At 32.7% G+C, this 27,782-nt stretch overlaps 1 protein-coding gene across 1 annotated transcript in view; it reads left to right on the plus strand.

The window, feature by feature from the left end:
* Positions 1 to 2,317: 2,317 nt before the first annotated feature.
* Positions 2,318 to 27,782, plus strand: part of LOC106108905 (interference hedgehog-like) — a 38,814-nt gene continuing 13,349 nt past the window's right edge. Inside the window, exons 1-2 of the mRNA XM_013290248.1 lie at positions 2,318 to 2,504; positions 22,359 to 22,421. Of these exons, the coding sequence (XP_013145702.1) occupies positions 22,364 to 22,421 (58 nt within the window). The 5' untranslated portion in view covers positions 2,318 to 2,504; positions 22,359 to 22,363. The remainder of the gene's footprint in view (positions 2,505 to 22,358; positions 22,422 to 27,782) is intronic.

Below are 27,782 nucleotides of genomic sequence, written 5' to 3' on the forward strand. Positions count from 1 at the left end.
AAAAAAAAAATTCAATCTAAACGTATTCAAAACTACTAAAACATCAATTTCAAATTACAAATAGATTGTTCGCTTTACTTACTTAATTATAAGTAAGAATGGAAATAGATAAAACGTTAGAATTTAAAAGTCACCACTGATAAAGTATAATAGAAATCTTTCTTAATAAAATGCGAATTTCCTTTCGTACAAATTAGTTCTGTAGTTTTGATTAAAAGGCCCAACATCAATAGAAGGGCCAATTCGGAGCTTAGCTGAAAAGGACAATTGGTTTTACAAAGGCTCTTTGTGAGATATTTCTTGCTGATGTTTAATTAGTTTAAGATTGCAATATAACGGAGCGAATAATCAAACGACAAGATGAACAAAACTGGTTTATTGTGCCTTGTTTCCGGTGAAATGCTCACGATTTCATAATGTTATTATTTTATCTGAATAACGTTAATATTGGAGTTGTAGACTAGAGTTGGAAAGTGACTTAATTATAGCAAAAAAGCCAAGATCAAAAGAATATTATAAATGCGAAAGTGTAGGTTGATGAATGTCTATTTGTTAGAATTTACCGTCTTAACGGCTGTACGGATCTTGATAAAATTTGGCATAGACGTAGAGCGAAGTCTGGAAGAACACAGGCTACTTACTTTTAATTCCACACGGACGGAGTCGCGGGTGAAAGCTAGTAAATAATATTTTTTCAGACTCAAAAGGCTGTGGAATTCATTTAATTATTGCCACATGGTGAATCGCATGTAAGAAATTGCACGTGGGCTATGCGGATACATGTCTCGAAATATTTTCCATTGTAGGCAAAAAATACCATAAGTTTTTTTACCGCTAAATGTTCACATAATCTATGTTTGAGCGCGAAAACTGCAACAAGCTTTCCCGCTCAAACACAGATTATACTACTTTGTTAATAACTCAAGTGATATAAAAATACTTCAAATAAAAGTAAGGTAGCTTGATGTAGTTAAACTGGGTCCTAAAGCCATCACACAAATTTTATCTTTACTAAGAGTTTAATCCAGAGAGCTTTATTCTTTGTAACGGGTAAAGGGTCGTGTTAAAATTTATTGCTAGTGTATACGACAAATGGGTAAAATATAAATTTCTGGCTTCCCACTATTGTACTTTACTAAATACTAGAATTAAAAAATAAAACAAAAATATGTAATTAGTAAGCTATCAATCAATTATTAAATAAATATAGAAAATATACATATAACCATACCGTTATTAGTAAGCAGTTCAGAAGGTCGATTAATTAAATTCATCCTGAGCCTAAGTTAATTGTCCCATCCATCATAATACAAAGTGGAATTCCACTGAGCTGACAAAATGAAAATTAATGATTTCCGTACAACGGCATGAATTTTTGTATTTTTTAGACGAAATGACGGTCAAATTTTTTTATGTTGACGAAAAATATTTAACTCTTTTTACTACAATAATATCCGTTTAATCCAAACATTTAAAAAACCTCGGAAGTGTATAAACTTATTCTGTCAGATCCAGTATATTGGAACACAACAGTACGCTCACAATTTAAAGTTTGGTACCACTTCGTTCCAACTGTATGTTCCATTACTTTTCTTTATTGATTGTTGTGTGTTTTTAATCGTCCTTGAGTTCAGATATACTTTGTTTCGTAATTTACTCTCTGAATTAGAAACATACGATACTTTATAAACTATTGTATTTATTTGTATTGAATTGCAATGACGTGTGATTTAGTTGTTAAGATTTGTGTAAGGTAACATACGGCCATGGTAAATAATTTTAAAAACGTTTCAACAAATTGGAATAAATAGTGTTGCCCACAACTAGACGTGCCACAGGAGAGGTCAATCCTCTTACCATTATACAAATGCATCAGAGCGTACATTACCATGCCACTGCATCAAGAGTTACGGAGAGTAGAGTAGCCCTGGTCTTTATTCTCTGTTATTATGAATTTATTTTGGATGAAATAATATGTACAATTTATTACATATTGAAATTTAGACTTGTAAATCAATTTCAGCTTCCATAAAATACAGTATTTACTATTTGTCTTAATATCGATATGCTGATTTCGTTGCATCAAATTGTATAATGATGTACGCACGATGTAGTCCGGCATCATCCAGGCTATTTATTTTTTTCATCGGGGCTTTTGTTTTGTCGAAACCCATCCCGAAGGAAACAGTCGGCGCTCGCGCCGTCCATTGGCGCCTTTCTCCATTAGAGCGAGACCGATGTAATTTCATACCGCGACAGAAAGAGTTAGAGCTATAGCATTCCTCGCGACCGACCGGCAAGCGAACGACGAGCCAAAAGAATCCAGTTTGGTTGTTGTGTATCGGTGAGTTAGTTGTGTATGTTTTTTACAGTGTCAGTTTTATTTCCGCCGAGTTGTTAAATAAATACAGTAATTTGTGTGTGAAAAAAATCTTCATTGACTTAGTGGATGATGAGATTGTGTTTTTGAATATTTGTGTGTTGTCAACAAAGACCTGGAAACGGTAAGAATGCAAGCTAACCCTCACCCGTCCCTCTTGCAGTGTACCTCAGTTATTTGACTCCTGCGCACCTTGCGTGTTATTCAAGAATGGAGCCAAGTTAGAAAAAAATGCCTTACCCTTATTAAGAAGCGATAGTTACGTTGTTTTTATTCAAAAATACAAATTATCACAGAACAATGAATTGTTTGTCATGTATCATTAATGAGACAATAATAAATGCATACTGTTTTACATGTCGTGTTATATACCAAAATAGATACAAGATATGGAATAATTGTAACACTGAGAAGATATTTTTTTTAGTAAATTTATAATTTATGAAATAGTACAATCGCTGAATAAATGTATAAAAACTTCGTCTTGTTTCAAAAAGATAGCAAAAAGATGACTTTGACAATGTTATGTTTATCAACAAATATGACGTGTTTTCCGCTTAAGACAATATTTGTGCCTAAAACTTTCAGAAATGTATAACAATAAACAACATAAGTGGGTACTGAGAAATATCTAAATCAAAGAAAATTCGCGTCAAGAATTTCGTTCCTTAATAAGTTAGTGAACGTATAATATGGCAACCTTTGTAAACTTTTAGCAAGCTCTTTCGATTTTAAAACACAAAATCTACAATATAACGTGTGAAAGACTAGTTCGATGAACACAATAACTTCGGTTCAAGGTTATCCTAAGCCGCGAGGATATTTTTTTCTTTTACACAAGAGGTCTAAACTTTAATCGGATTTTTGACGACCATAAAGTGACTCATGGTTGTCAGTTGCTTAGTTAACTAATTCTAGGAGCTGTGTCGGTATGCTTTGGTTCCCAGATTTTATTGACATGATTTTGTCTGATAACTAAATACTAGGAACAGTTTCCTTAGTAACAGTAATTTGGAACATTTGAATAGATCTCATTATAATAGCTCGGTTATCACTCGTATTTAACGACTTCTTAGAAAATCCGTTCTCAAAAATGTCTCCGTAAAATACCAAAGACATAATACTTGCTTTAAAAAAATCATCAATCTTACTTCTTACTAATCTTACTAATATTATAAATGCGAAAGTTTAGATGGATGGATGGATGTTTGTTAGAGTTTGTACGGATTTTGTGTTTGAACGGAGTTCGATAAAATTTGGTACAGATGTAGAGGATAATCTGGAAGAACACATAGGCTACTATTTTTTTTTATTCCATGCGGACGGAGTCGCGGGCGAAAGCTAGTTATAAAAACTGACAAAATTAATACTATAGTAACCTTAAACTTCTATCTTCATTAAAATGTGTTAAGTAAGTTTATCCTCTCTTTAGCTAGTAATTCAGTTCTAGGGTTCATTTATAATTAAACTAACTTTGGCCCGCGACTCCGTTCGCGTGGAATTAAAAAAAATGTGATGTCTTTGTGTGCCTATGTGCTCTTTCAGACTATCTTCTACATCTGTACCAAATTTTATCAAAATCTGTTTAGCCGTTTAATCTACAAATTCTAAAAAACATCCATCCATCTAAACTTTCTCATTTATAATATTGGATTTATTGATATTTGATTTTTAACTAGATTTTCCTTATTTTTTCTTTTCATTTAATTCTATTTATGTTTATATTCCATGCACTTAATGGATCAAAACAGCGGGCAAAAGAGTTTCTTTGCAAAGCGAATTAATCTGTCAGTCGACTAAAAGTTAAACGAGTCTCGATTTATTTTGGCAAATAAACTTTATGCGATTAACATGTTGGAAAGTATATTTATACGTATGAGGTTTAAATATAATTCACCAAAGAACATAGGTTGTATATTTAAACTTCACGTAGACGAAGTCGCGAGCAACAGCTAGTTAGCTATAAAACTACTTCAAATAAGTCCATATTAATGTTAGCATCTTTTGTCGATGCTAATGCTTTCTAGAAATAGCCTTTATAGTTATTTCACAATTTGAGACACAAAGGAATTCTATTGAATACCGCAACGCTTCTGAACATCAGTTATACTAACTTTTCGGGCATATTATAAGCTATATGTTATGTATGTGACAGCTTGTGACTGGTCGACCGCTTGTATGCACTCGATAGCACGCTCGGCTGTACCGAAATAATTGCTATACATTTTGTTGTAACATTCCGTTTTAACATTACCTTATCTAATGTATGCTAGATTATTATGTAAGACTAGCTGTTGCTCGCGACTCCGGCCGCGTGAAATTAAAGAAAATAGTAAAAATATTGCTTTCTATTAATAACATAAGGAATTATTTTTATTTTTGTATGTATTGACTGGACAACAAAAATTCTTGCACTATTAAAAAGCTTTGTTATTACTAACATAGACTGTTATAATAAAGCGTAAACACACACTTCTTTGTTGCCTAAGATGTCAGCAACTACAGCATATTTTTGAATGATTCCTTTTTATATAAAAAGGCCTACACTTACTTCACGCTTTAGGCTATACATTTTAAAAATGTATAGCCTAAAGCGTGAAGTAAGTTTTTATCTAAAACATAAATGTTTTAGATAAAAACCCTAATATGGAAAGAGACCATAAGTTGCTGCCAACATCAAGGAAGCAAGATTGTCAAGTTTTGTCATGTCATGTCTTTTTGTCATTTTCAATTGACAATTTGACACATGTAAACAATAAAATAATTTTATGCTGATGAAATCGCACGGGAACAGCTAGTCGTTACTATTTTATTTTAATTTCACGCGTGCGCAGTCGCAAGCAACAGCTAGTTAGTAATTAATAAAAAATAAAATAAATAAAATAGCCTTTAATTCAGATCATTTTACAAAGTTTTTGTACATTTTTCTTATTACTAATACACTACTATACATTTATTATTACTCTAGGATTTGATTCTTTTTTATTTGTTGTAGATCTGTTTGCCAATCGACATAGGCCTCCTCCAACCTTTTCCACTCGCTTCTTTCTCTTGCCACTCTACTCCATGTTACTCCTGCAACTTGTCTAATGTCGTCATCCCATCTTTTTGTTTGCCGGCCTTTTCTCCTTTTACCCATTCTAGGATACCATTGTGTCACAGTCTTGCTCCATTTATTGTGTCCTCGTATCAGTTAGTAATTAAATTGTTTTAATTTAAATACTTATTAGCCTTCGATCTAGTTCTTTGTTCGTAATAATTTAAAAGGACCCACAGTTCGAATGCAAATTCAACTCAATCAAAACTATTCATAGTAAGATTTAATTTATAACTAAAGTTCTGTCTTATGATTCAAAGTATATTTAAAGTCTAGCTTTGGTTATTTACATAAAGTTATTCATTTCGTGTAAATTTAACTTAGTTGATCATAAGTTATGAAACAATAATGTCGAACATGAATAGTGAGGTGTTAAAATATTATTTTATTTTAGAATCGTAAACATAATTTACTATTTATACTAATGTTATAAAGAGGAAAGATTTGAATTTTTGTATGTATTAATATAATTCAAAAACAACTGTGACGATTTTTAAAATTCTTACACCCACCGTTAGAAAGGTAATTTATCTGTGAGTAGCATAGGCTATATATTTTAATTTCACGCGGGCGAAGTGGCAAGCAACATATAGTATTCTATATACTTCATGTATTTTATAACAATTGTCTAGTTTTTTACTCTATTGCACAGATGTAGATAGTCTGGGAGAACATAGGCCAAATACTTCTTTTTTTAAATCCTCGCGGGCGAAAACTCGGTCATTAAAATTACATGAACATCGATTCTCATTACAACACACACAATTCAATGCGATGAAGATATTACGAAATAAGTACACATAAATGCAATACGTGACTTCGAAAGAATCATAAAAACATCAAATGTGTTCGTCATGACCGGCCATTATAAGCTTTGAAAGCAGTTGATAAAAAGTCTATCGAGACATTTAACGAAGTTCCATTTCGGTTGCCAATAAACGATTTGTAAATGCTTCGCTTCATGCTTTTAAAACTTGCTCACATAAAAACAAATCTAGTCTAATTAGGGCCGCATTTCATTTGGAATGCAATTCGATTTTATTTGTTTCTTTAAGTTATTTAGTGTTTTTTTAACTTAATTAAACTAATTATTATTATTTGTAGTTATTCAGGTACTAAATTTAGGTAAAGTTAGGGACTAAAATGCGGCGTAAAAATTATTCTTTGTTATTGGATTTGTTTTTAATTTCATGTATGTAATCATGAGCTTTCGCCCGCGACTCCGTCAGCGTCGAATTAAAAAAAATAAAACAAAATTGAGTAGCCTATGTGTTCTTCCAGACTATCGTCTGCGTCTATGCCAAATTACATTGAAATCAGTTTAGCCGTTTAGGCTACAAACTCTAACAAACATCCATCCATGTAAACTTTCGTATTTATAAAATTAGTATGATAGTTAACATTAGTTATGAAAATCCTAGGTAACTTAAGTAGATTTTTAAGTTTTTAACCTTAAAATGAGTGAAGTATTTTTTTTATGTTAAGAAAATATAAAAAAAATAACAGCATACGTAAGCGTTCAAATATTTTTGGTAGAAACTCAAATGTACTTCTGACAACTCAATTACGATGTTTCTGGTAATCATTCGTTTCTCGTCTAACCTGTTGGCGTGGAACGAGAATTGCAACGGTTTTTCTTTGAATGCCTTCTGAACATGGCAGCTTGTATCCCAGCGGACGGGGTTTAGGAAAAAAATAAATAGAAACATTGATGGACTGAAAACTAAACTAGTAATTAATTTGATTGGCTGGGAACCTTACATTAGTTGTTATGTGATAGCTTTGTAATAACGAAAGTTTAATAAAGCTGTATAAGAACTATTTTATTAAACAAATTCTGCAAGAATGTCAGAAAAATCATAGGCACCATCACTATCTGCATTCAAGCTGATTTTTTTTTATTAATATAAAGTGGCAAATTAACAAGCGGCCACCTGAAAACCCCGAAATAGTAAAGCAACCGCTGGCCATAGACATCCGCAATTACTGATGCGTTGCCTACCCTTAATCGACAGAAGCGACGCACATAACCAGGATATTTCCATTTCTTATGTAGATACATAGTGAATTTGACGGCGGAGTAGATACTTCGCCGACAAATCCACTTCCCATCCTCAACTCTTAAGAAAAGGGTGAAAAGGAAAAGGGACTAAAATCAGCCCTCCACACTCATCAGACGAAACGCGGAATTGCTTCCACTTCACGCCTGTCTTCTGTGTGGTCGTGGTATTTACCCGGGCAAACCGGCCCATGCAAAGATGTTAAAGCGGGCTCTACCACTGTTCGCTGATGTTCTCACGATCAAGCACAATCAATTAATTGGAATTGCCAAGTTTACTATCGTCCATATTGTTGTGAGTAATACAACGGTATTCCCGTACAAATTGTTACTTGCTCGGGGTCTCCGGGGTCAATATAACACTGTGAGAACGTTCACTCAAACGATAGTTTGTGTTAATAACCGTTACAGCGATATGTTTTATAGTTTTTGTGAACTTAAATAATTATAGTTCAAAACTTTTAGTTATCTGTAGCCAAAAATTACGCAAGAAAAGCCGATTCTAAGAATACTAATTGAATTGAAAAGGAACCGATTCATCAACTTGAAATTTGAGTTTGCGATTTCTAGACTAAACCCCAATTATGCTGAAATAGCGAAAATCGTATTTTTGTGATAGACTAAATCTTACAAAATGTCAAGTTTAATACCTGTAGTAAATTTAATTAAACTAAAGGTATTGTTAATATAAATGAAGTAATTGTCCGGGCCAAGCTTCCCAACGGAACTACTGAGATTAGTTACTCTGAAATAGGTCTATGCTGCGCTATCGAACATTTCAAAAGTAAATGTAGAGGCCTTTACAAAGCAAGAGGCTTAGAAATTCTATGGACTGCTCCATTGATTGGTTTCTTGCAGCCATCTTCTGTAATCTGCGTAGGTTAATCTTACAGGAGGCTTGAATTTATACGGAATCACTATTTGCATCCTTAATATAATTTCCTTCCATGCCTTATAAATATTTTAAATGGGAAAGTTTGGATGGATGTTTGTTAAGAGTTTTTAAATATTGCACGGATGCATTCGAGGGCGAAAGCTAGTTCATCTATATCTATACTCTATACTATTATAATAAAGCGTAAGCACACATTTCTTTGTTGCCTAAGATGTCAGCAATTACAGCATATTTTTGATTTTTTTTTGAATAAAAATCCCTACACTTACGTCATACTTTAGCCTACATGTTTTCACGCCATTAAACTTAGGGGGTAAATGTTTTGGATAAAAACCCTAATGTGTATGAAAGAGACTATAAGTTGCTGCCAACATCAAAAAAGAAATATTGCTAAGGTTTGTCATGTCATGTCATGTCATTTTGACATTTGCTATTGATAATTTGACAAATGTAAACAATAACATAAAATTTTCATAATTTCATGCGGATGAAGCCGCATGGGAACAACTAGTATATAAATATTACAAATAGTAAGTTGACAATATACATGGTGATATGATATATTTGTACAAATATGCGTGAGTACTGCGGTTTTCAATATTTACATATGATTTTTTAGAGTTAATTTAGTACGCATATAAACAAATGACTGCGTTGATAATGAATTACTTTTATATTGCGGACTTGCCTCGTGTTTCTTACGCACGCTGCGACTGTTTACGATCGTATGACACCACGATAAGGAGATGTGTACGTGATTTGAGAGGCATACCAGTGGTAAGAATTATAAACATATGCGTGTTTTCTGTCCGCAATCAACAGATATATGGTCATAATCGTCAAGTTTACGTGAATTTACGACTTGGCGGTTAAATATTCTTAAATCGAATAACTACAATATTCCACTAACTAAATTTTCTTTGCGAATCAATTGTTTTATTCCTAAAAGAAGTTAGATTGACTTCAATTCAACAATTTTACTATAATATAATGCAGTATTTTTTGTACAGAAAGTTATAACTATATTTACTATAAAAATTCGTGAGAACAATATAAAAACTCCGATTTATGATCGTAATCAATTTAATATACAAAACTGCGTTATCTATCGGTGTTTTTGAAATACGTAACAAATCAAACGACTCGTAATCGCTTCCGAGTCGCACGAGCATCGTGTAGCCCGATATATTTCACAATATATCTCCGACAATGGCTAGATGTACAACGCTAAATAACACATATAAATCTACCTTAACGCCATCGCGCCGCGAAAGCAGTTGCTAACCCACCGACTAAGCGACTTGGGAAAAATTGTAACTTCACCGTAGACAGCTATATTTTATAAGAATTTTATGTTTTATAACTTTTCTAAGAACGTAATGTTTATTTTTTCTTTTACCTAATATCTACGAGTACTAAAGTTGATAATTATTACGATCTGAGTACGAACGTAAAAGCAATGTTTAAACTTTTTGGTTTGCGGAAAAAGAAAGGTGAAAGGAAATTTTAAAAATTCGATTTTTTACTCATTTCATTTTCAAATTTATTCAAATCCTCTACGAAAGTTAATTCAGTAAATATTAGTGAGTTTCGAAAACATCATACATATTTCAGACTTGATTAATGAGGCTAAGTTTGGGGAAAAGTAGGCGTTTGCTTATCCGGCTGAGTGGCTACTTAATGACTAATCGATTCGTCAACTTTGAACCGAATTATAATTGCCGATTCCTCGGAACAAACTTCACAAACATCTGTGTATTATATTAATCTGAAATCTACTTATAATGTTTTAGAAGTTATTTATATCAAAGCTATATATATTCTTATATAATAAAGAGAAAAGATTTGTATTTTTTTACGTAACGGAAAATTTAAGAAACCACTGGGGAGATTTTAAAAAATTCTTTTGCCATTACAAAGCGTTAAGAATGAGTAACATTGGCTAGATTTATTACTAGTTTTTCGTAATTTCGCAGATGAAGTCGCGGACAAAAGGTAGTGTTAAATAATTAAGATTATTTGACGACTAAAGGTGATGTTACAGTAGTTTATTAAATAAGTCATGACAAAATGACAAGGAAAGAGTAATTTAAGAAGCGCTATTGTCAGCCCGAGCGGACATTTTTCTCTGAACAATGGAACAAAAATTGGTCGTAAATTTTTCCATTTTCGGACGTCTCGTTTGCTTTTCTCTGGTTTTTGTTCTGAACAGATTAAGAGAAGTGTCTCCGATAAAAACTACCACATATTTGCACAATAAAAATGACGAAGTCTTATACTTTGTTATATTTATAGAACTCCCTAACTTCTCTTAAATAAAAAAAAAGCAATACAATGTAAAACGACTATTTTAAGCGCTAACTAGCCATAAACTGAATTTTTTTGCATATATGTATGAATTATTTTATAAATATATATTTGCATTATTCAATGGAAAATGTACTTAGTGCTTATCCTTCGTATCCCTTTATGGAGTAATATTCTCTGCGTGGGATCTTAAGTAAAATCACAAAAGATCTATCTCAAAGAGCTTGATCCGAGAACACATTTGAAAATGTGTCAGGATTGCAGCTGTTGTCTTTTTATAGAATACTTTACTTGCTTTATAAAACGCAGCAAAGTTTTCATACTTTACTAAGAAAGCTTTATGCATGGGTACATCGGAATGCTCTTACAATTTGTTAACCAAACACTTTCGTAGTCACTTGACACTAATCAAGAATTTATATGAGACTAGCTGTCGCCCGCGACACCTTGCGTAGTATCCTTGCGTAATAGAAAAATTAAGTGTGTTCTTCCAAAATATGCTTTACATCTATACCAGGTTTTAACGAAATCCGTTGTTCTGGAGATATGTAGTAATACTCATCCATCCATCTAAACGATTGCATTTTTAGTAAAATATGATTTTGCGCACTTATTATTACAACATTTTTCACGAAAGAAATCTATACTTTTGTCCATTTTTATAAAATTTTGCAAGAAGATTTAATTTCCTTTAATCTCTTTTCTGAGATATTTTAATTAAAATATCAATTGGAAATAAGTTAATCTCATCGGCTAATAGATGAATGGGTACGGCAGCGATCTGCAGGATAAGAGGCAATCAAATTACAATAGATCCCGAGGGACTCGCAGATACGATTATGTAACTACAACCGACCCAATTAATACTTTTAGATTTAACAAGCTTGTCCCCGTATACTATGTTTAAGATGTAAAATTTGGTACTGGTTAGTAAAATATTTTTTTACGCTATAATGCTGGTTTACATTTATTTTATCACTAGCATTTGCCCGCGACTCCGTCCGCGTGGAATTAAAAAAAAACAAAAGTAAGTAGCTTATGTGTTCTTCCAGACTATCGTTTACATTTATGCCAAATTTCATCGAGATCCGTTCTGTAGTTTAGGCTTTAAACTCTAACAAACATCCATCCGTCCATCTAAACTTTCGCATTTATAATATTAGTATGATTTCCAAGTGACTGTGGTAGGTTGAACTAAATTTCAACCTTTTGAAACTCTAGTTACGTAGTTCGGAAACGCATTTTATGAAGTTAACGAATCAAAAATATTAACGAATGGTTAAATGTAGCTGGGAAACTGGCCATAAAAGAAACAGAGAAAACTCATATTATATTTCATTAATTAAATAAATGTAATTTTTATTAACGGCGATCTATATAAAAGACTTCTAAAAAGTTGTTACAAATGTGGAACCATATTGGTATACGTGATTATATCATTGCCATTTTCTACGAGAACTGGTTTGTGAATAGACAGCTTGTAATTAATTCCGATTGCTTCGCGGGTGTTCTGTTTTGTATCTCGTGTGCAATTATACCGAAATTACATTTGATGCTATAACCGGTTCTGCCAAATTTATATTATTTCTATTCTTAAAAGGGAACGATATAAAAAATTCTTTACCATTAGATAGCTACATTATTACTGAGTAACAAATGTTACTTTTTTTTTATTCCGCGCGGGCGTAGTCGCGTGTAAAAACTAGTATTTACATTCTAACAAACCTCAATTAGTAATGAAGGTAGACTGACGACGATAACCAAAATAGGTAGAAAAATGTATCTTGGCTTGACAATTGACAAGTCCTAGCTTGTTTTGGTTATTTAAACTGAACTAAATAAATATTTAACATTAAAATATTCATCGTGGCTTAACGTGTATCAAAGTGTTACAAGATTTAGCGTTGCTTTAGCGCGGCTGTAGTCTTTAAAAAAAATTCATGCGCATATTGAGAGCTCTCAGCACGGGCGACGTTGGACTAAAGTGGCCAGTTATAAAATGTCTAACGCAATATTCACCTCTATTGCCTTAACATACATGCAAAAACGGTTTTGAATAGGATTTAACCCCCTAAAGGGGGTCTACCAGCAAGGGGTTTTGAACCGAAGTCGCATGGCACGTGGGTGCTATGAATAACACCGAGTGCTATTCAGTTGTAGTGCTCTAGAATCAACGAGGAGGTGTCACGGTGGTCCGAATATATGAGTTTCCGCAAAGCTTTTATGTGAAACCCTCGTATCCTTCTTACTCATAATTTTGTATAGTTGTATCCTGTTTAAAATTTGGATTAAACTTTAAATCTTTATACAAAATGTGTTTTTGTATTCATGTCGTTTGATCATAAAGATAGAGATTGTTTGGAAGAATAAAGTAATAGTTCACTGAATTATTTCTGATTAAGTAAAAGTTTCGGTTTACTATTAACCAACAATTATATCGTAATTTGCGGATTACTCTCAAAGCTATTACGCCAAATCCTTAATTCAAAGACTAGTAAAGTTTGTTTGTAAAATCCAAAAGCGAAACTTGATTCCCTCAATCGATCCCTAATCCGTAGTCCCAGTCGAAGTTTGTCCTTGTGTTGTTTACCTCGAATTATTGGTTCGAGTCTTCCCTCCCCCTTTGAGGTTGATGAAGTGGAACAGGCGATATAATTACGTTCTAACGTCGTATGTAGTTGATTTACTACGAAGTTGATTTCGTTCAGTACACGAAATACTTACTTCGATCAACAATTATAGTTATTTTTGATCGAAGACTGTTAAAGAGCCTTTTTGTCACAGTTAAGAGCTTCACTACCGCATTCACATACCGCGTTAATGGTGAATCTATTAGTCGCTTAAAGTCTGTGTGCAAGTTAGATTGATTTATTCGGAAATTAGTTGTCACAACATTATGTCAACAACATTATGTCACAACATTATTGCGAGACATAATATGTACATAAGTACTAGAGCATTGTATCTAAAGTATATGCTAGTACAGTTATTTGTCCTAATTCCTCAATCTCATTAGACTCAGTTAAACAGAACATAAAATAAACACGTAGAGATATTTAGTGCACTCATGTAACATGTTCTAGACTTTCAGAATGGCGATGCTACGTCGCAGCCTTTTCCTTTATAAGACTAGTCTCCTTTGTAGCGTTCCGTGTATTAGACTTGACGAAATCGCATTAGCCGTCTTGTTTGTACCGAGCCAAAGCCCCGTGAGCGTATCGTATAGCAGAAGACCGTACTGTCTATGCAAATGTATTCTCTCCCTCTAAATACATTGTGGGTCCATAATTTTATCATTTATCTTTGTTCGCACGATTAAATCCTTCATTATATAGATTATACAACTATAATATACTGTAATAAGATAGAATAGAATGTAGGATTTATATTTTTCATATTGATTTTTATTTGTATATAATGTAAGAATTTGGATGATCAACGACCTTCTTAATAATAATTGACTATTCTTCGATGCCCTTTAATTTGAAAGGCAATAATATTAGTAAAATAGTCCTATCTCTTGACCCTGTCTCAATGAGCTTGGTATCAGAGCATTTATTTCTATCAAAATCTACCTTATATTTATTACAAATTTCACGAAACGAAACATAATTTTATTTTCAATTTTCTTGATAAAATATTTAATTTAATAAGTTCTCTTTAGTTTGATTACTCATTGGTTATTATATAAACTAAAGTAATTAGACCTTTACAGTAATTTCCAAGAAGTACGCTTTTCTGGAAATTGCTTAGAGACGTTAGAAGGAAAGAGGAAATAGAAAGCGTCAATATGGGGCAAAACAGCATAGAGCGGGCACATGATAAAATAGTGACATTTTAAATTTCGCTTATTAAAATATTTTTTTTTCACCCATTTCATTTCATCTTGACCAATCTCACGTTCTATTACATTTTTTTTATATTAGAGTAACTAAGTACAATATCAAATTCTATTCGGCGTAGTTCGTGACTTATTTCGGTGGTCGGTAAATCACACAAAAGCAAGAAGTTGTGTACAGGATACATTACATCACGACAGGCTGCACTCTACCACCTCCGACCTATGCGTTCCTGGTATTTCAGTTTCTGTTTGAGCACATAATTCATACCACAAACCACAAATAGACATTCGTGCTTTGCAGAGCGTTGCTTGTAACGACCAAGTTATTTATAATGTTGTTCGAAACAATAGAAACACGTTAAAAATAGCAAGGGACTTATCATGAATATTCGTGAGATCGATTTTGTAACTTCATAGACAAAATTTGTATTGCCAATGAACCTCATAAAAAATTGTCGATAACGTTACGAATACACTCTTGCAACTGTCACGCAAATGTTCCTGATAGACCCTCTGGTTTGAGAAGGAAAATGTCGTTTGTGAGTTTTACAGTGTCATTAGTGGTGTAACTACTACAAGGCAAGTTTCTAGGTAATTTATTTTAGATATTACTATTTTTTGTAATAATTTTCTTTAACAAAAGCACATAGACATGTTGGGCAGAATATGTTTAAGTTATGATTTTTTCCTTCGCCATTGGATTGTAGTTCGTTTTTTTCAATTTTTGTATAATTTTTTGCATTCTGTAGTTGATTACATCATTAAAACCAAACAAAATTGTTAAAGTAATCTTTCATACTGTGCTATAATAATTATATCTTTTGTTTTAAAATTACTGGTCTGATAATTTTTTTAGGTCAGGTCGTATCGAGTTCAAGAGCACTTGTTTGTATTAATAATTTCAAGAAAATATTTATTTATAAAGTAATGGTTGTTTTTTTCTTAATCGTGACATTAAAATTCAATTAATAAAATGGCCCTGTATTCTTTGATGTTAACTTAATTATATTTGTACACAACAATAATTTTGTTTTTTAAATATAAGTAAGAGGTATTTTACTTGATAGTAGCTATTTAATATTCCTGGGAAGCTTTTTAGGCTTTTAAGTAGTTGTCAGGAGTAGCTTCTAGACGCTAAAAATAATAAACAAAGATTGACCTACCTCAATACTTAGAGTTTTTGTAATTCCTTTATTAAAAAGATTCATTTTTCTAAATCCTAATTGTATACCATAATTTAAAATAATAATCCTTGGTAATGAACAATCAATATGTTTTGAAATTGTAGCTGTGACTGGTGTCGATGTCACTGAGCCTCCCCTCTGCCATCCCCCCTCGGACCACACGTACAGTTCCGGGTAGCAGCTCGAGTTACCCATCAGTGTGCCATTGATCACTGCTAGCCAATGAAAGTTCCAGTATCCTAACGTAAACTGATATAAGTACAATTTTAATTACTTTAATCATGATCTACGGTATAGCTTTCTAATCTATAATTTATTGCATATTTTTTTTCTAAAAACTAAATTACTATGGTTATTATTTCATGACTAGCTTTCGCCCGCGACTGCTTCCGTGTGGATTAAAAAAAAGGAAAGTGAATAGCCTATGTGTTCTTCCAGACTATCCTCTACATCTATACTAAATTTCATCGAAATCCGTTCAGCCGTTTAAGCTACAAATTCTAACAAACATCCATTCATCCATCTAAACTTTCGCATTTATAATATTGTGGTGGAATATGTGTGGTGGAATCTTACATAACATTGTTAGTTTTTTAACTATTTTGATGTATTCTGTATTCTTGAAGATTATTACTCTGTGCTATATTTGTCATAATTTGAAATAACGATATAAGCTTTGTAATTGTGATCCAAAACATTATATCAAATATTTATGTGGTTTTAAAATGTCGTAATTGTGCTTGTTATGTTAATAATCGGATAGTCGGATGTCAAAAATAAGGGTGTTGCATTAGCTCGACGACACGACGGCCATATTGGTAAGGTTATTCTGTGCAAATTGGAAGAAAACATAAGAGGTAATGAAGACTATATTTTATTAAAGTATAACATGGCTGTGACGCCCATAATATAATGTTCGATTGCATTACAAAAATATTATAGCTCAACCTACTGATAATATTTCCCTGTTTCTAAAGCAGTATTAATAAAAGCTGTAGATAAGTATAGAATTGCAAAACTAAAGCACTCGTCAGCGATCAAAGGGTTAATAAAGCAAGCGGAACAATAGGATTTTCTATTCAGCGCCATTTCCCGAATGCGGGTGGCGCGGTATAAATTCGGGAGCGTAACGAGCCTTCATTTGACAGTTTTAGTGAATTTTCCACATCGCGAGCCTTGGACAACCGGCGTGTTAAATGTTTGCGCAAATTGATTCCGGGAAAGCCAACGAACGAGTGTGTATCGGCCACATAATTTTACGAAGCGCTTTTACGTCGGAACGAAATCGATATGCCATTTTTTAATGCGACCACATTTCGCTAAATGCAATGTAACAGTTATTTAATAGGGAACTAACGCAGCTGTGTTTTTAAATAAACGATTCATGTTAATTTATGTTAATACGCTATTTACAATATTTACGAGACAGCTTCGAGTATCGGTTTTCATTTAGAAAATTACATTTATTTATAAGCATTAAGTTGATTTTATATGATTTCAAATCGCTCATTAAAATGATAATTAAATGTTTTATTTAAATAACAAATTATTACATTTTTCAGTATTAATAATTTATATGGTTTTATAGTGCAAGATATACAAACATACCAGAGAGAAGTATGAATGTAAAAAAAGTATTGTGGCAAGAAATATTACGTATGAAAACCCAGGAAGACTAATTTATAGACAACAATCTATCCAATACTTATGGACTGCACATCTCAATGAAATAAGGTGAAATATATCATAACAGCGTTTCAAAATTTCGTTTGTCGAGATATTAAACAAACTTTAAAGAACTGTTTCTACTTCATGTGTGGTCCTAGAGAATTGAGGTCAACGCGGACGAGTATTCGATCTAATTAATGACACTATATCTTTAATAACTAGCACTCTGTCGAAATAAAAGAAAACATTTTCATTCCTACGCTTAAAAATTCGTGTGTTTGTAAACTTTGATGTTTTGCTTTTAATTTAAATTAATGATGTTGAAATATTTGCATCTCAATGTTTGGGTGGTCTTGGAATATTTATCATGTTAATACATTGTTCTTAATTAAAATACGTTTTACCACGACATTTTACAATTGTTTTTATAATTATAGCATTTTTAGTGTCACAGCTGGAATCAGAGTTAACAGTAGACAAAAAACACAGGTTTAAAATCAATTTTAATGAAGAATAAATTAGAAGACTGTGTCCTGAAATACTTTTTTCTAGACACCAACATTCTGGTCTGCCAATCTCAAAGCTGGCAACTCTTACCCGTGAAAGTAAAAAAATGTTTATTTTTTATACATGTTTTAAAAATGTTAGCATACAGAAAAATAACGGTTATTCTTTTTAATGTTTTTAGTAGCCTTTTAATTAAATAAAAAGAAATGTGCAAAGTTTTCAGTTATAACGAGAAATATAGCACCCATATGGTTGTATAATTAGTTTATAAAGCTGTACTCTTTCACACTGGCGCTTCGCCAACTGAATTTAAAACCTCGAGAAGTAAACGAAGTTTATATAAAAGTTTTTTATTATAATGCGGGTCCACTATTGTTGTGCTGAGAATCGTAAAAATATCAAACGGTTAATGAAAGCTTTTTATTATCTTTTTAATTGCTTCGACTCTACAATTTTATACAAATGCTTGATGCTTGAACACTGTCTTTGTGGGTGACGTTCTGACCGAATTAAACATATTGCCACGCTAAACAACGGTCACTAAGAGAACTATAATGTTGATGGTACATTTGTAAATGTACCACTATGGGACTGCTAAGTCATTATTAATTATTGTTTCTTAGAGCAGGCGCACACCTTGGACTTATCTATCGCCACAACTATTGTGGAATTGTCTGTCTTCCACAACTAAAAACCGAGTACCTAGGGTGCGCACCTCCACTCCACTCCACTCCACTCCACATAAGCTCATAGGAATCAAAGCGTGACTAAACAGTTCCGCTATAGTTTAGTCAAAGGTGTGCAAGCGCATAGTATGACAGTAAAATTGAAAAAATGTTGGAAACAAACTCAGTACAGAATTCTACCATTTAACGATAACTAAATAATCAATTTACGATTTGAATTGTTAATACCGGCTTGTATTAAACACGTACTGCTTGTGTATTTGAAGTTGTATATTCTAAGCAAACCGTAACATCAACAACTTTCCCCGACACGTTCCCGGACCCCGCCCTAAACAAGTCTCGCCGAGTATTACTTACAGCTCGGGTGCAACGCCAAGTTTCGCAATACTGCATCTTTTGAATTTGCATATTCTTAGCTTATAATCATTTCTTCGTGAGTTTTAATTAAGTTATGTACGTCAGTTTTGTATAAAGGTTAATGCCTGTCTTGTTACATTTTAGTATATTTTTTAAATGTAATATTATTTTTTATTTTTTAAACTGATTATGACGTCATTTGTTTGTGAATGTGACTTCATGATAGTCTGCTATCCATATAAGCATGACAGACGTCCCTGATTCACGACAGAGGATGTATTAAATTAAGCTCGCCCAAAGCGGTTGGAGATTAGCAAGGAAATGTCAATATGTTAGTGTGAAATATGTCGTAGAGCGTCCGACTCGTGAATTGAATAGTTAATAGGTCCGTTTTATTGATGCGATGTTTATTGAATAATAAAATTTATAATCTGTTCCACTTAACGGTCAGTCTGCGAAATTTTTAGCAATCAAATCAATCTGCTACTCTATGATTATATGATATAGTTAGTAGTACTCTGTACTGTAGTACTCTGTACTGTAGTACTCTATGATATAGTTATAGTAACACTGGCAGCGGAAATAAAAAATACAAGTCCCAAGTAACGAGAACTCTGGCAACTCTTGTAGTTCTAGTAGTAAACAGATAATCAAATAAAAACGTGTTTATTTATAGTTTTGTAATCGACTTGTATTCTTGTACGTGATTTAAATATATAATTTTGCTTTGAACTTCAATGGATACAATTTTAATATAAATTTATATTTAGGGCACAAATTCTAGAAATAAATTAATTAATTAGCTTTGAATTTGTTTATAGCTTTTGAGACGTTCTTAGAATAGAAGGGTTATATTAATAACTTATTGTTCTAAGAGATTTTAGCATTACAAAGAGTGCTAGTAACATTTAAAGTGTTTGAGCTTTCTGCACGTGCTTTCAAGTTTGCGGTCAACATCTAAATATAAATATACAAACATTGTTTACATTTTGGACATTAATTATGTAAAGACTATGGTGTTTGTTATTAAATCATAATAGAAATAATTATTAAAACAATAATACCGAAGATGTTATAGATATTATGATAGAAATTCTGATAACATTTCTGATTTTCAAGTTTTAAAGATATCAAAGTAAAGTAATCAAATTGAATCGTTAAGTTAACTTTAACAGTGGTAGTGCCCGCTTTAACATCTTCGCACGAATGGGCCGGCTCGCCCGATGTAATACCACGACCACACAGAAAACAGGCGTGAAGTGCAAGCAATTCCGCATTTCGTCTGATGAGTGTGGTGCTGGAGGCCTAACTTTAGTCCCTTTTCCTTTCCACCCTTTTCTTAAGGGGAAAGGATGGGAGGGAAAAGTGGATTTGACGGTGGAGGAGACGCATAGGAAGGGGAATGTCCTCTTTATGTGCGTCTCATCCTCCGTCAATTAGGGTAGGCAACGAATCTGCAATTGCGGATGTTTATGGGCAGCGGTCGCTTTCCTTTTCGGTGGATTTAGGTGGCCGCTTGCTCGTTTGTCACCTCGTATTATAAAAAAAAAAAAGTTTTCACGTCATTCAAATAATAATCTTCACTTAAATATCTACCTGACTAGCATTTGACAAATCATCTAACCATTTCTAACTTAACAATAACTGTTGGGAAAAAACTGGACACGTTCTGATAACATCTTATTCTGAAAGCTGTTTGACGAAGGACAACAATAACTCAAATGTGAAAACGGCGTTATTAAAAATGTTATTGTGAATAACTCGAGATTTTGTCCACATTTTGCTTTTGCACTTTACGTTGGTACATTCTTACAACATCTTCATTATTGAGAAGACATTATTTTACGCAGTGAAAAATGAAAATGAAAATGATTTATTGATGTAGCAATAGATTATACAAGATAATCAGATGTAGAGACTTCCTTTTAAGTAACCAATAGGCACTTGTGTTAGGAAGTCCCGCTCTTCCGTGTAACAACTTAAACTAGTGCTTAAATTAATACACATTATAGGTTACAAATTAAATCAGTCACACACAATCTGTAATATTACTGTACAGTACAGAAAAAAAAGTAATCGTGCGTTTTCACTACCTAAACCAATTTGTTATATCTGTTCAATTACAATACCTATTAAATAACCATGATGCACTTTAAATAGGATGCCGTTGACTAATCTTGTGCTTTTTTCCGCGATTTGTGGTTCCTGAATGTATAAAATAGGTCCAAATGAGTTGCGTATTTTAAAATGCACATTAGAGGGGCCGGCGGCGGTCGAAGTCAGGAAGTTGAGTCTCAATTTAACTCGACGCAGTCCTTCATAAATATTAGTTGACTGGAACGGGTAGCTTTTTTTTTCTGGTTTCACATTGATTAATATGAAACCGTGATCGCAATATGATCCCTGGTCATGTAGCTATTATATCCTTATGGTGTAGCACGAAAATTTGCTTAAGAGTATTTGACATAGACAAAATTTGTATACGATTTGTCAGTGTACGTCTATAGTGGTGTTGCACAAATTAGATTCCCAAGTGTCTTTTAATTGTGAGTTTACCTTTAAAAATAGTACAGTAAATCCTCTTATCAAGTATTATACGTTAGTACATGTAGGACAATTGGTAAATCTTTAAATAGAATAAGAAATCTTTCGTTGGACAGTATCAGTTGATCCGAACATAATAGGCCTTTATCCCTATTATGGCGAACACGAGAGCAAAAGGGTTGAGCTCTGAAAGGGTTAATATCGAATTTTCCGTATCCTATTACTGATGTGATTAAAGACTGAGTAAGTATTCTTATGATTTTGTTCAAGTAACACAAACAAAAAAACGAGCATAACTATGTATAAATAAGAAGATTAAGGGCTTGTCCCACCAAATTGTAAATTGTCTGATAACAATCCAGCGTGTAAAATATGTGATAGAACAATCTGTTTTTGTAACCTTATCTCACAGTGACGCCATTTTTAAGCTATCTGAGGCTCTATCAGTCAGTGGTGGGACAGGCCCTAAATTCTTATTGTTATAGTATAAAGTGTAAAGATTAAGTGACCGTCGGATTTCTCAAAAATAGCAATGTGATCACTGCCCATATATCATACATTTGGAGTTTGCCTACTTTTAATCAATATAGGACTAGACAGATAACAGGCGACTAGATCTTTCTATGAAAAGCTCCCTACCTATGCGTCCTTACCCCTGCATATTCCACGTCATTCTATCCTGTTCAAATTAATTGTAAACACCTTAATGATTTTATAGCGTTAGTTATTTCGTTTATTGTAAAAAATCAATAGGTTTTTCGTTACAGTACAGAACCCATATTTCGTAACCGCTATTAAATATTATTTTCTCTAACTTTGTTTTTTAATTTCAGGTACAATGGGTCCTGTTTTAATACTTCAAGTATTTCTGGGAGTCGTTGCACCGGCTGTTGCTAGTAAGTATATTTATTACATAATCATTTGATTTTAAAACAAGTGCATGACAAAAAAAGTCAAATTTAAATAACAAAAAAATCTAATCTTAACTGGTATTCATTTAACGAAGTATTTAAAAGTCAATTCATTTAACATTTTTTTTATTGTTTGTTACGGTACTAACTTCTATATAAAAAATACAACTTCGAGTTATAATTACAAATCTTATCAATAATTCCAACATCATTATGATACTTTTAAAGCCCAGTCATTAAATTTAATTGCTGTCTCTATACATAATTATCAACATTTTTAATCCGAACAAAATTGAAAATGTCCATCTCTTTCTTTTGGACTGTAAACCAGTATTATAAAAATCTATTCCTATCAACATTTCCATGAAATTCTTTATCCAATACGGGTTATGTATCAGGTTAGCCGGAAAGCTTCCCTGTATATGCAGTGATGTATTAAGTGTGAATTAGTAAGTACGTGATTTGTTTGTTGTTGTGTCCCGACTTGCAGCGGATACGACAGGTAGCCCACTCACACATTGACAAGGGCTTTTATTGTTGGTCAACAAAAAAAGCGTTCTAATACGGTAGCGTGAGTTCGGAGATGGACTTCGGATAAGGTTCCGGGGATTTGAAATGGAATTTTGTAATACTGATTTAAATTTTGTTAGATAATTTTTATCTTTTAAATTCAGACTTTGGAGTTCATTATCTAGTTTATAATAAATACGTGTTGCAAATGGCAATGTTTTTTTAACTCCGTTAAGTACAAAATACCATTATTAATATTAAGGACCTTAAGAAGGTTTTGCTTTAGAATATAAATCTATTAAACTAAAGTTTCAACTTAAGTGATTTAATACAAACAAATATTATGACATTTCATTACACACATTTATGTATCATATATCGTGATTTCTGCTAACGAATTTGTGTAAGCAAAATTTTTAGTATACAAAAAGTGGTGACACGGAACCCTTTTGGTAAATGTGTACCGAGGCAATTTGTCAGACGGCCAGCGGTGATTATCCGGCCGTCTGTTTGTCGAGGAACTGGACTAGCTCGTTCTCAAGCAGTCGTTATATTTGATGAAGCTACTGTATCAAGGCGAGGAACTTTTAAAGATTGGAATTTATAATATGAATTCATTTTATACATATCTCATTGCGCTTAATTCAAATATGGATTGACACAGTGACTATTTCACCCGCGACTCCCTCCGCGTGGTATTAAAAAATAAACAAACGTAAGCCTATGTGTTCTTCCAGACTATGCTCTATATCTATCTTCCATGGAGATCTGTTCAGCAGTTTAGGGTACAAACTAACAAACATCCATCTAAACTTTCGCATTTATAATATTAATATGATTTAATTACACAAACATATAGGTGTGAAGTTCTATACGTGAATAAAATGATCTAATGTATTGCTTTGTGATGCGAGCATTGGTTCTAATTTCACAGGCAATTAGTTGGCCTTAGAACATCACAAACATTCATACTTTGTATTTATACGAGATTCGTACAAATGAGCTTTCAACTCAGCGATAAAAGATTTTTTTATGTGTTAGTACGGAATTTATATTTCTTTGTGTATTGTACCAAGTTAGAAGGTGACTTATTTAACTTACTTCGTTACGTTAACGTTATTAAAAGTGAAAAACACAGATGGTAAAATATCTTTGTTCCAGAATAATCGTAGTTTGTAAATTGTAGGTAGAACTACAGCTAAAGAGCCGAGAAAAAAAAGAGAGTATTGCGTTTTAATGTCTCGTAGACTTTAACTGTTAATTGTGGAAGTGAACTTATAAAATTAAAATGTTATGTTACATTCTATTTCTTGATATGTTTCTATTCCTATATTCCATCACAGCAATAGAAAGTTGTATAGGTCAATGCAACATTTTCATCGGTGTAATAAAATTTAACCGGGCATGAACTAGTATGCAACATCGTTGAGGTACGATTTCACCACATTTAGCTGTACTATAATTTAACGTACGATTCCACTGCGGATCCAATAATCCACCGTGGAGAATTATAACACTTTAGCTTTACTGCAGGCGGCAATTACTGAGTAATGAATTACGTCGAAACGTGACGGCTGACTCGAAACGAGCCCGACCATTCAGCTCGGCTCGTTGGGCTTCATTACGGGTTATACCAGACGATGCGATACAATCGAATTCCAATCGATTCCTATACCTTGCTCCGTCAACTTGTGGATGCGAGACATCGATGCGTGAGATTCGTCTGTGGAGATTATCGGATCAAGGGTTTGCGATTGTCTATCATTATTTATGATTCTAAGATATATCTTTCTCGTTTAGTTCGTACTCTAGGTCAAGTACTGTTGTTTAAAATGTTATAGTAATAAATGTTGGCTTTTATTGTGTGTAAGTAAATGAAACTAAGCTAATTTTTATTGTTAAACAAATATCATATTCACTGAACTAACGAAATGAAAATATTATACAAGAACTCTCAAATTCAACGACCTGTTGCTTTCCGGTATTCGAGTTTCGGTTGAGTCATATTTCATACATAACTTTGAACAGTATAAAAACTTGTGTTAAACCTGCGATGCCCATTAATAACACTAACTGTTAAAACCCTACGAATATATTAAAGTATCAAAAAGACATTATATCATGTATTTTAAAATGCATAATGAAATTTGATACTATAAGCAGTACTAAGTCGTTTATCTATGAATCTTTCTAGATGTAATTTAATAAAATTTATTATACACTGGCTTTCGCCCGCGACTTCGCCCGCGTGGAATCAAAAAAACTACGTAGCATATGTGATCCTCCAGCCTATCTACATATACATATGATAAGTTTCATCGAGATCCGTTCAGCAGTTTAGACTACAAAATCTAACAAACATTGATCCATCTTAACATTCATTTTAATAATATTAGTATGTTAAGTGTAATAATGTAATTTATACAAGTTATCGATCAAGTCATAGTACAGTGCTTTAGAGCATACTTACGGTAAAACTGGATACAAGCGAAGTGAAACAGACCAAGTCGAGTTTGCCCCTTGGGGACCCTTGGCCAGTTTGCTTTGTAATGTAGCGCCCGGCTAACAAAGCTCGCACTCTAAAAGTGTAAACTAAAACCAAGTGAAAGCTTGAGAAAGAGTTCAAGCTTAGTTACTTTACTTTTATAAATTACAGTTAGCTTTTGTGGTAAACAATGCTAAGATGAAAGAAACTCAGTAAGTACTTAGTTGCAACAATAACTAGTGATTTTACTTTGTTTAAGCATGCTTCTTCAATTGAAATTGTAGTTTTCTTTGTTCATTGCTAATTTTATTAAATTGTATTCGAATGCTTGCCATAATAAAAACAGCCTTCGTTATTCACTGATAAAGTTGCTTTTTAATGGTGAAAAAATTTTTGGAACAGGCCCAGTAGTTTTTAATTTATTACATACAAAAATACAAATCATTCCTTTTTAGAATATCAGTATAGATAAATAGATTATTATGCATTTTCAAATATTATATGTATATGAATAACTAGCTGTTCCCATGCGGCTTCATCCGAAGGTAATTATAAAAACTTTATTTTATCGTTTATATTTGTCAAGTTATCAATTGTAAATGTCAAAATGACATGACAAACCATGGCAACCTTGCTTTCTTGAGCAGCAACTTATGGTCTCTTTCCCACATTAGGGTTTTTATCCAAATTTTTACCCCCTAAGTTTAATGGCATGAAATATGTAACCTAAAGTGTGACGTAAGTGTGGGGCTTTTTATTAAGAAAAGAATTATTCTTAAATATGCTGTAATTGCTGACATCTTAGGAAACAAAGAAGTGTGTGTTTACGCTTTATTATAATAGTATAGATATAGATTTATGTCTATAAAGTATGCTGTAACTACATATTAAAGTAGATACTTATAAGTTCTCAGAAATTCCGCTTAGCAAAGTTCATTTTTATTCGTTTTCTAGTCTCGTGGAATGAATCCCCGCCCGCATGTCGATTCCTTTTTTTAATCCCCTCCTCAAGCTTTACACTGATGAGTAGAAAATTGCTTTAGACCCGGCGTAAGAGAAAAGTGCTAAGAATATGAAATTTTGCATTGTATTCTATTTCCTTTTATTTAAAACTCAGCGTAGACCTATTGAATTAATAAAATTGGACTCTTAAAGCAAATTTGATTATTCATTACATTTTATTAGAAATTCAAAATAAAAATAAATCAATAAAGAAACGGCAACGAGATGAAGACGTTTTAAATTCCTGAGTGTGTCCGTTGCCTTCTAAAAAAATAATAAATCATTCTCGATATATCCCCAATCGACACGATTGAATATGAACTGTATCAACCAGGCTTTAAGTTTATATTCGTCTGATGTAATTGTAGTTAATATTCCGATATAGGATGCGTCATTCGAGATGAGAATGTACTGTAATAACGCATCAAGGACATCGGGAATTGTTTTCGTTTGATTCGCGGCCGCGTTATTGTTAAAGGCAACCTTTTTGTATGCAAACAAAAAGCAAACATCGATGATTTATGAATTCGATAGAGGATTTATCGCTCAATTAAAATGCTACAAAGAATTTCGAATCGATTTTAAAGTTGAATGAATGTTGCGATGCGATTCATAAAGAATTTACACACGTTTTCTTTTTAAAGACGAAAGTGAACGAGGATTCTTTTATAGCAATTATTGATTACATTTATCGATACTTATAAATTCATTAGTTATTTGGTTAAACGACATATCATAAAAGAAACATTGCTATCTTAAGCTTAGCTAGAATCTATAATACTATTATTTATGTATTGAAGTAACGCAAAAACTACTAAGCTGATTTTAAAATTCTATCATCGTTTATAAAGGTAATTTATCTATCAGAATATGGGCTACACTTTTTATTATTTATTAATTTCACGCGGATGAAGTCGCGAGCAACAGCTGGTTATTAAAAATAAAAGAATAAGTGAAATTGGTCCACAAGGCCGGAGATGTGCGGTAACATACATCAAAAACAAACGAATTGATAACCTCATTCTTTTTAGAAGTCGGTTAAAGAGAAAATTTAAATGAACCCGATTCAATTTAATTAAATATTCACGATAGATTAGATTTACACACACACACACACACACACACACACACACACATACACATATATTATCTTTTATCACATTAGATTTTTCAATAGTTGGAGTGAACAAAAACTGAATTCAAAAGTATCAATCTGAATATTGAATTAATTCCAATCCTAAATACATATCATTCGTCTTCAGTATTACAATACGTTATTTAGTATTCAAACATAACAGTTTCTTGTTGTCTTTGAATACTAAATAATGTTATTACAGGCCAACGTGATT

The sequence above is a fragment of the Papilio polytes genome, unplaced genomic scaffold (genome assembly GCF_000836215.1).
Source record: "Papilio polytes unplaced genomic scaffold, Ppol_1.0 DF821400.1, whole genome shotgun sequence".
Classification (NCBI taxonomy): Eukaryota; Metazoa; Arthropoda; class Insecta; order Lepidoptera; family Papilionidae; genus Papilio; species Papilio polytes.